This window comes from Pogoniulus pusillus, chromosome 24 (assembly GCF_015220805.1).
Source record: "Pogoniulus pusillus isolate bPogPus1 chromosome 24, bPogPus1.pri, whole genome shotgun sequence".
Classification (NCBI taxonomy): Eukaryota; Metazoa; Chordata; class Aves; order Piciformes; family Lybiidae; genus Pogoniulus; species Pogoniulus pusillus.
Genome location: NC_087287.1, coordinates 8,662,647 through 8,672,395, shown reverse-complemented (window position 1 = coordinate 8,672,395; position 9,749 = coordinate 8,662,647). Strand labels below are relative to the sequence as shown.

The following is a 9,749-nucleotide window of genomic DNA, read 5'->3' as shown; positions in this document are numbered from 1 at the left end:
CTGTTGAGTTTTGCTGGTGCTCAGTCCAGGCTTAGCCAGGTGGGTCCCTTCCTGTCACCACATTGGTGTCACCACAGGCAGATGGTGGTGTGGGCAGCTCGATGTTACTGGTAACGGTGCAGGTGGCTGGGAAGCTGCATGTGGTTGGTGCCAGGGTGGGAGGAGGAGGAAACCACCTCCTTCCTGCCCACGCTGCGAGGTGAGTGTGGGGATGCAGCTGCTGCCAGCAGCGCCATGTGCCGCCAGCCTCCACGAGGCACTGGGGACATACCACCTGTGAACACTGAACACTGTGGTGAGCATGGGGGCTGCCTCCACCTCTGTGTCCCCCTCCAGGCACCCCAAGAGGGCATCACTCAAAAGATGAGTGGTGATGTACCAGGGTCTTTGGATTTTTCCCTCTTGTGATGCTGGTGGTGGCTCCATGGAGGGTTTGGTGTGTTTTGGGGTGAATCTAGTCACCATCAGGACTGGGCTGTGGCAGCAGGGTCAGCTCCACGGTGGGACACAGGTGGGAAGGCCCCATGTACCCTGATGCTATGGGTGGGGGTTGGCTCCCCTTGGTGACATCCGGGCGCCGCTGCAGCGTGGTGAGATGTGTGACGCCAGAAGCGGGGCCAAGCCTCATATTTGGGCACCGAGCAGGTTATTGGAGGCCTCACCAAGCCTGCAGATAACCCTCCTGATAACGGCTCAGAAGATGCTATCTCCTCCATTGATTCTTGCTCACTGTGCTGCCTCCACATCGCCCACCCCGTGCCAGCAGCATCCACAACGGCAGGATGGTGCCCATCGGGGTGCTGGGGCTGCTCCTGTGTGTGCAGCTCTGTGGAGGTGAGTGCTGGGGTGTGGGGCAGCCGTGGAGCAGGTAGGACTGGGCTCAGCACCATGCTCACCGCAGGCACTGGAGAGCTGCGGCTGGTGAACGGCGGCGGGCGCTGCGCTGGCAGGGTGGAGGTGAAGCACGATGGGGAGTGGGGCTCCGTCTGCAGCTACGACTTCGACTGGGATGCCCGCTGGGGCAGCGTGGTGTGCCAGCAGCTGGGCTGCGGGCCCGTGCTCCGGTCATCCCCGTATGCCCCATTCGGACAAGGCACTGGCAGGATTTGGCTCCAGCCGTTCTTCTGCCGCGGCAGCGAGGAGGTACTGGAGGAATGTCCCCATTTTGGCTGGGGACACCACTTCTGTGGCCATGAGCTGGATGTGGGTGTGACCTGTGCAGGTGAGGTGGGGATGGGGTGGCTGTGCTGGGATGCCTGCCATGTGCTGGGGCTTTGCCCAGTGGAGCTGAGGCCATGCCGGTGTCCTGCTGTCCCGGTGCAGATGCGGTGGAGCTGAGGCTGGCAGCTGGCACAGGTCCCTGTGCCGGGAGGGTGGAGGTGAAGCTGCGGGGACGCTGGGGCTCGGTAGCAGATCCCAACTGGGACATGAGGGAAGCCGAGGTGGTGTGCCAGCAGCTGGGTTGTGGCTCAGCCACCGGTGCCTATGCTGCTGCTGCCCGCTTTGGCAAAGGGGATGGTGCCGTCAACCTGGTTCTGGTCACCTGCAATGGGCATGAGACTGCCCTCTGGGACTGTGAGATCCGTGGCTGGGGACCCTACAGCGGCATCCACGACTTTGACACCGCCGTCGTCTGCCAAGGTGGGAGACAGGTGACAAGGGAAACACAGGCCAGCCCTGGCACATCCCTCACCACTGGCACCCATGCCTCTCTTGGCAGGGTTTGCCCGTCTGGTTGGTGGTGACGGTGGCTGCGCCGGGCGGCTGGAGGTGCGTCGAGGCCAAGCTTGGGCTGGTGTCTGTGAGGACCAGGTGGACATGAAGGCCGCGCAGGTGGCGTGCTGGGAGCTGGGCTGTGGTGTGGCACTGGCTGTCACCGGCACCGGTCGGCTTGAGGCTGGAATGGAGCTGTTTTGGGAGGGGGGGTTTGAGTGCACTGGCACCGAGCCCCTCCTTGCCAACTGTGCCCGGCGGCCAGCTGGCAAACAGAGCTGCACTGGCCATGCCATCATCGTCTGCTCCTGTAAGCACTGAGGATGCTGGGGGGGGGGGGCACCAGGGGGCCCCTACGCCATCGTCCCCCCCCTCAACACTCTTTCTGTCCCAGCTTACACTGGTTTCCGGCTGGTGGGCAACACCTCGAGCTGCATCGGGCGGGTGGAAGCAGAGGTGGGGGGGACGTGGGGGTCTGTCTGTGCCGCTGGCTGGGACCTGCCCGCTGCCCACGTCCTCTGCCACCACCTGGGCTGTGGCTCTGCCGTCGCCGTGCCGGCGGGAGGCTCCTTTGACGAGGGGAATGGGCAGATGTGGAGAGATACCTTCCGCTGCTACGGGAGCGAGCGGCACCCAGGCGAGTGCTCCGTGACCGTGCTGGGGGAGCCCACCTGTGCCGCTGGCCACGCTGCCACTGTCAACTGTTCAGGTCAGTATGGCACCCGCTGGCAACAAGCCGCTAAAGGGCTTTTGGGACTCTCCAAAATTTGGGAGCCGGGCACTCAGTGCCATCTTGGGGTGAGGGGAAAGCAGTGCTGGGGTCTCGCTATCCTCTGGTGTCCCTATGCCCATGGCATCGCCGGGAATTTCTCAGGTGACGCCAAGTCCCTGCGGCTGGTCGATGGGCAGAGCTGGTGTGATGGGCGGCTGGAGGTTGCCACAAGCCCCTCGAATTGGACTCGTGTGCCAGCAGGGCTGTGGGATGCCCGTGGTGCCAGCGTGGTGTGCAGGCAGTTGGACTGTGGTGTGCCAGAGAAGGTCTACGCTGTGCCACGCTTGGGCAAGGTGGGGCTGCGGGGGCTGTGGTGTGATGGCACCGAGGAGAACCTGACCCTGTGCAATGTCTCGGGAACGGCCACGGTGCCAACCAGCAGCCCTGAGGAGGTAGCCATTGTCTGCTCGGGTGAGTGTCCCGGGAAGGGCTGGGGGGTGCTGGCACCCAAGCGGCCACCCCATCCCGGTTGCCCTCGGTGGCCTGCAGGCAGCCGACGGGTGAGGCTGGCAGCTGGTCCTGGTCGCTGTGCTGGGAGAGTGGAGGTCTACGTCAACGGCACGTGGGGCACCATCTGCCAGGACAACTGGGATGTGCTGGGTGCCACCGTTGTGTGCCGCCAGCTGGGCTGCGGGACGGCGCTGGCGGCACCCAGCCCAGCTCGCTTCGGCCCTGGAACGGGGCCGCTGTGGCTGGGTGCCGGTGGCTGTGCCGGCACCGAGCTGTCGCTCTGGGACTGCCCAGCTTTGGCACGCCGAGGCTGCCGGCGCGGCGGTGGGGCGGCTGCCATCTGCTCGGGTCAGTGCCATGCACCCTGCCCTCAAGCTGGGGGTCCAGGGGACTGTGCCCCCCTCCTCGGGGGCATGGCTGTGCCATGAGCCCCCCATTCTCCCTTGCAGAGCAGCTCTTCCTGCGGCTGGTGGGCAGCCGCTGCAAGGGGCACCTGGAAGTGTTCCACAACGGCACCTGGGGCCGTGTGTGTGCTAACGGCACCAGCCCTGCCACGGCCACCACCGTTTGCCAGCACCTCGGTTGCGGGGACAGCGGGAAGCTGGCAGCGGCCCCCACCCTGGACCCAGCCCCAGCCTGGCTGGCCTGGGTGGGCTGTGAGCAGGGGACCCGCTCACTCTGGCGATGTCCCTCGGCACCCTGGCACCTGCAGCACTGCAGAACCGATGGCGATGCCCATGTCACTTGTGACCAGGACAGTGACGACACGAGTGAGATGCCCACCCCATCTCCAGGTAGCTCTACTCGTGCTGGAGCCCCCCAGTGGCAGGCTGGCGCGGGTCCTGCTCCTCACCCCACCTGGCAATGTACCTATAGGTGTTCCCAGCAGCACCTTGCCGGTGGCTGTGGTCCTGGGAATGCTGCTGTGCCTGGCGCTGGGTGCCCTGGCTGTGCAGAGGTGCCGTGCCAAGGCTTGGGGCCAAGGTAGGTCCTGGGGAATGGGTGCCAGGGCAGAGCTGTTCTGGGGCTCTCTCACTATGGAGTGGCTCTGAAGGCAGGCAGTGGGTGACCCTGGTGCCACCCACAGTCTCCATGACATTTGATAAGCTGTGGCCTTTCTTTCAGGCCTTGATAGAACCAGAGATGCCATCTCAGAAGCCATCTACGAGGAGCTGGACTACACCCTGACACCAGATTACGAGGAGGTGCCCAGTTGCTCAGGTTGGCGCTGCCCCCCCCCCCTACTCCCAGTGGCTCTCCTCGGAGATGGGAGGACTTTGCTGCACTGCAGTGCTGGGTCCTGGTGGTGTGGCACTGCCTTGTCCCCATGGCTTCGGGGTGTCTCCTTGTCCTACTATGGCCACACTCTGCACTGAGGATCTGTGGTGCCAGCTCTGGGCATGCCCAACAACATTGTTCCCCCGCCAGGCTCCTTGACAGAGGGATCCAGGGCAAAGCTGCCATATGACACTGGGGACAGCGCGGAGGAGGAGTCTGACATCATGGCAGCCCCAGGCAGGGACACTGGGGACAGCACGGACGAGGAAAGTGACTCCGCGGCAGCCCCAGGTAGGGACATGGGACAGGAACCCAGCAGGGAGCCCTGGGAACAGAGCATTTAGGCTGTGGAGCTGTGGGGACGTCCTGATGGCTTTCATGCACATGACCTTTCCCTGCTAATTAATCCTTGCTGAGTAGCCTTTGTCTGGGAGCTGGCAGCCCCAGTGCCACTAGGGTGGCCCCAGTGGCACGGATGGAGTAGGGCATGGCACAGCCAGGACCCTGTCGCAGCCTTCAGTTCATTCCTGTGCCCATCCCAGACTCCCCTGCCCAGCATGGACTCCCAGATGGCTACGATGATGCCATGGTGGACAACGCTGGGCACAGCTCTGAGGAGGTGGCACAGAGGAGCTGGGACTGTGGTCCATCCACAGGTAAGAGGGGTCACAATGGTGGCCACCGTGTCCCCTGGAGCGGCACATCCAGGGCAGTGTTTGGCTGGGGTGGTGGGCAGAGAGCTGGTGGCAAATCCATGGGGGGCTGCAGCAAGACCCCAGCCAGGGTCTGGCAGAGGGGACATCAGCCTCTGCTGTCCTCTAAGGTGGGAGCTGCCCGCTCCCGGGTCCCGCTGGAGCCCCAGTGGACGCTCCAGGGTACTCCCCAGTGGATGCTCCAGAGCACCCCCCAGTGGACGCTCCAGAGTACTCCTCAGTGGACGCTCCAGAGCACCCCCCAGTGGACGCTCCAGAGTACTCCTCAGTGGACGCTCCAGAGTACTCCACAGTGGACGCTCCAGAGCACCCCCCAGTGGACGCTGCAGAGCACCCCCCAGTGGACACTCCAGGGTACTCCCCAGTGGATGCTCCAGAGCACCCCCCAGTGGACGCTCCAGAGTACTCCCCAGTGGACGCTCCAGGCTACTCCCCAGTGGACGCTCCAGGGTACTCCCCAGTGGACGCTCCAGAGTACTCCTCAGTGGACGCTCCAGAGCACCCCCCAGTGGACGCTCCGGAGTACTCCTCAGTGGATGCTCCAGGGTACTCCCCAGTGGACGCTCCAGGGTACTCCTCAGTGGACGCTCCAGGGTACTCCCCAGTGGATGCTCCAGAGTACTCCTCAGTGGACGCTCTGGAGTACTCCTCAGTGGATGCTCCAGAGCACCCTGCAGTGGACACAGACTATGATGATGTTGGCGTCAGCACTCCAGGGACACCACCGTGAAGATGCCACGGTCACACCACAAGAGTGCCTAGGGACATGGGTGCAAGGTGATGGGACTCTGTCCCAAGAAGGGGTGGCCCTAGCCATGCAGGTGACTTCTCCTTGCCCCAGGACAGGAGACTTTGTTTTATTTCACTGTGAATTGCTGTTGGGTTTTTTTTTCCTATTAAACCCTAAAACTGGCTGAGGACTCACTGCCAGGGCCTGGGGACATGGGGCAGGGGCTGGACCCACAGAAACATTCCTGGCGTGGGGGTGGGCACAGAAGGGAGGATGGGGAAGTGGACAAGGGAATTCCTGAGACTGTCCCAAGCATCTTTATTTGGCATCAGCAAACACCTCCAGCTATTCCTACCAATGTGGTGGACATTGGAGGGGAAAGGACCTGGACCAGCTCTGCCTGGTCTCTGGAGGTCAGCAGATGCAGACAGGACCTTCTGCCCTGAGCCCCCCATGGACAGGGCAGGCTCAGACCCAGGGTGGGGCTTCTCTCAGATTTCAGCAGCACCAAAAACTGGGATAGAAATGGCTCTGGTTGTTGTGAGGAGCTCTCCTGAAAGTGAGGTCTCCTAAAGGAGAAGACCAACCCTAAAGGTGAGATGCACTCCCGAAAGTGGAGACTTCTCTTAAGGGTGAGGACCTCTCCTAAAGGTGAGGACCTCGCTTAAAAGTGGAGATCCCTCCTACAGCAGAGGACCTCTCCTAAAAGTGGAAAGCTCTCCTAAAGGTAGGGACTTCTCCTGAAGGAGGAAACCTCTCCTACAGCTGAGGACCTCTGCTAAGGTATGGACCTCTCCTTTAGGAGGGGAACCCCTTCCTGCCCCCCAGCAGCACCCCACGGTGGAAGGGCAGCCGTGCCATGGCCCCTGTCTCTGGTGTGTCCTGCTCAAGGAGGTCCCTGATCTTCAGGTTGGGCTTCAGTGTCCTGAGGGCAGCCAGTTCCTGAAGCACTTCCTCGTTCAACCCAGAGGTGCTCAGGCTTGAAACAGAAGGGGAAAAGAAAAGCTGTTAAAGCCCACCCCACGCTCTCCTGGGCACTGGAGTGCTGGTAGCCCACCCTGCTCAGCACTGGTCAGGCCACCCCCGCAGTACTGGGTTCAGTTTTGGTCCCCATTCTACCACAAAAGATGTGGACAGGCTGGAGAAGATTTAGAGAGGACCTCAAGGATGATCCAAGGCCTGAGAAGCTGCCCTAAGGAAAGGGTGAGGGAAATAACTTGGTTGAACCTGGAGAAGAGGTGGCTCAGGGGAGACCTCATCACGAGCCAGTATTTCAAGGGTGGCGACACAGATGGAGAGTCCCTCTTGACAAGGAGTCCAAAGAGATGGAAAAGATGAAGTGGAGCCATAGAATCATGGAATCATTTTGGTTGGAAGAGACCTTAAAGATCATAGAGTCCAACCCTTAGCCCAGCACTGCCAGGGCACCACCCAACCATGCCCTTCAGCACCATATCTCCAGGGCTCTGAAACCTTTCCAGGGATGAAGACTCCATCACTGCCCTGGGCAGACTTTGACAACCCTCAAAGGGCATGAAATTGTTCCTTGTGTCCAACCTAAACCTCTCCTGGAGCAACCTGAGGCCCTAATGGGGACAACTCACTTCTGGGGAGATTCGAACTGGACACAAGAGGAACATTTTTCACAAGGACAATCATCCATCAGGATAATCTCCAGGGAAGTGGTGGAGTCCCCCAAACTGGACTCTTTGAAGATGCAGCTGGATCTACACCATGTTTTCTCAAAGAAAGGTTGGACCATATGATCCTTGATGTCCTTCCCAACCTGGGATTAGATGATTCCATGGCTTCCCTCCCTGTCCTACAGAATCCAAGCCCAGGGTGACGCTGGGGGGCAGAAAGGGAACATGCCAAGCACCTTACCCCAGGACCTGCAGCGGGCAAGCAGGATGCTGGAGCTGCTGGCAGAGCTGGAGGACACCATCAGACCCCAGCTCATTGTCACTCAGGTCCAGGCAGGTGAGGTGAGGGCTGTCCACCAGCCCAGCAGCTAGGTCTTGGATGCAGGCAGCGGTCAGCCGGCAGCTCCCCAGCCTGTGGGGACCAAGATGGGAGATGGGGGTTTGGTCAGGCCATTGGTGAGCTGCTCTAGGAGGGAAGGAGGAGACAGCAACCAGCCCCCGCGGTCACTCACCGCAGCGTCCGCAGCTGGCAGCTGGGGTGCTGCAGGCCCTCGCACAGCAGGCGCACACCAGCGTCACGCAGCCCCTCGCTGCAGGACAGATCCAGCTCCTCCAGGCACGGGCTGCTGCCCAGCACGGCGGCCAGCTCCTCGCAGCAGGCACTGGTCAGGCCAGAGTACCGCAGCCTGCGGGCGGCCGTGGGAAGGAGCGTCAGAGCCAGCACAGAGCCTCCCGGTGCCGCCTCTCTATGGTGACAGTCCCCACCCCAGTGCCATGGCATCACGGTGATGGTCTTCACATCACTGTGGTGATGGTCCCCAGGCTGGTGCTGACCCACTGTGGGGACTGTCAGTACCTTAGTGCCACTCCACTATGTTGACTGTCCTCAACCTACCCTGGTGGTGGTTCTCACCTCAATTCCTGTCACTATGGTGACAGTCCCCACCCCACTGCCACTGCTTTCAAACTCCTCACTCCAGGATAAAGGGAGAGAAGGACACCTCAGAGGGACCCTTTTGGAGAACCTCCCTAGCGTTCCACACCACCCTCTGGGTTTGGCCTCCTGGGAGCTGTCCCTGAGTGCCAGGGGGACACCTGTGGGTGCCGGTGCCACTCACCTCAGGACACGCAGGTGGCAGCTGGGCTGCCGCAGCCCCTCGCAGAGCAGCCGCACGCCAGCATCACCCAGAGCCCCATCTCCCACGTCCAGCTGGGCCAGGCTGGGGTGTTGGGCCAGCAGCACCCCCAGCTCTGCACAGCAGCTCTCATCCAGCCGGCACCACTGCAGCCTGTGGGACAGCCCCGGAGAAGCCACCAGCTCATCACACCCACCCTTGGTCACCACCACCTTCCCCTGACCATCTGGCCAATCAGCATGGAGAGACCTCTCTCACCCACCCACCGTCCAGCCAATCAGTGTGGACAGACCACACCCACCGTATGGCCAGTTGGCATGGAGGGACCACACCCACCCACCTCCCAGCCAGGCAGCATGGATGGATCACACCCAAACACAGCCAATCACCACGGAGGAACTGCACCTACCGTCCAGCCAATCAGTATGTATGCTCCACACCATCAATAGGGCAGGACCACACACCCCCATTCCACAGCCAATCACCATGGAGGGACCCATTCATCCATTGCAGGGCAAATCAGCATGAAGGAACCACCCCTTAGCACAGCAAATCAGCATGAAAGAGCTATACCCAACCATGGCCAATCAGCATGAAGAAGCCACACCCAATTATGGCCAATCAGCGTGAAGGAACCACACCTTACCATGGCCAATCAACATGAAAGAGCTATACCCAACCATGGCCAATCAGCATGAAGAAGCCACACCCAATTATGGCCAATCAGCATGAAGGAACCACACCTTACCATGGCCAATCAACATGAAAGAGCTATACCCAACCATGGCCAATCAGCATGAAGAAGCTACCCCCAATCATGGCCAATCAGCACGAAGAAGCCACACCCAATTATGGCCAATCAGCATGAAGGAGCCACACCTTACCATGGCCAATTAGCATTTAGGAGCTACCTACTTCTCACTCCATCCCCAGCTCCCAGTTACCCACTGCTGGTGGTCCCTAGGGAGGAGCGAGACACAATGGAGGGTTGACCCCATGGGGCAGCACCTGCCCAGTCTTCTCTGGTTTGGGTGCCCCATGCCCTAGAGCCAGCTGGGGTGGCCAGGACCCTGCCCTGTGCTGGTGGCAGCCCCATGGCTGTGCCTGGGTGGTGGTCTCTTACCGGAGCACTCGCAGGTGGCTGCCTGGGTGCCGCAGAGCCCTGCAGAGCAGGTGGATGGGGCTGTGTGGTTCCTCATGGGGACAAGGATGTTCTCCAGCTCCTGAGGCACCAGAGCTGCAGGAAGACAGAACACTGAGGGACGTGGGCAGCCCTCACCAGCACACAAATCCAAGCAGGACTTGCCACCAGCT

The 9,749-nt window shown here is 61.3% G+C and overlaps 2 protein-coding genes across 3 annotated transcripts in view; one reads left to right on the top strand and one right to left on the bottom strand.

The window, feature by feature from the left end:
- Positions 1–782: 782 nt before the first annotated feature.
- LOC135186355 (antigen WC1.1-like) lies at positions 783–5,212 on the top strand (the record flags this gene model as incomplete). The annotated part of the gene is made up of 13 exons (XM_064164002.1): positions 783–834; positions 902–1,222; positions 1,324–1,641; positions 1,721–2,023; positions 2,108–2,422; positions 2,588–2,896; positions 2,975–3,283; positions 3,385–3,774; positions 3,812–3,923; positions 4,071–4,156; positions 4,364–4,504; positions 4,756–4,869; positions 5,037–5,212. Coding segments are annotated over exons 1-13 (2,946 nt in total), but the record flags the coding sequence as incomplete, so codon positions are not given.
- Positions 5,213–5,442: 230 nt separating this feature from the next.
- Positions 5,443–9,749, bottom strand: part of LOC135185983 (NACHT, LRR and PYD domains-containing protein 12-like) — an 11,586-nt gene continuing 7,279 nt past the window's right edge. The window contains exons 4-8 of one of the 2 annotated variants that reach the window (XM_064163294.1): positions 9,559–9,672; positions 8,418–8,588; positions 7,812–7,985; positions 7,541–7,711; positions 5,443–5,597 (exon numbers count right to left, since the gene is read on the bottom strand). In XM_064163294.1, coding sequence (XP_064019364.1) covers positions 5,576–5,597; positions 7,541–7,711; positions 7,812–7,985; positions 8,418–8,588; positions 9,559–9,672 — 652 coding nt within the window. In that variant the 3' untranslated portion in view covers positions 5,443–5,575. Of the gene's footprint in view, positions 5,598–5,957; positions 6,636–7,540; positions 7,712–7,811; positions 7,986–8,417; positions 8,589–9,558; positions 9,673–9,749 lie in introns of those variants that run through there. The other variant, XM_064163293.1, reaches the window with a different exon arrangement.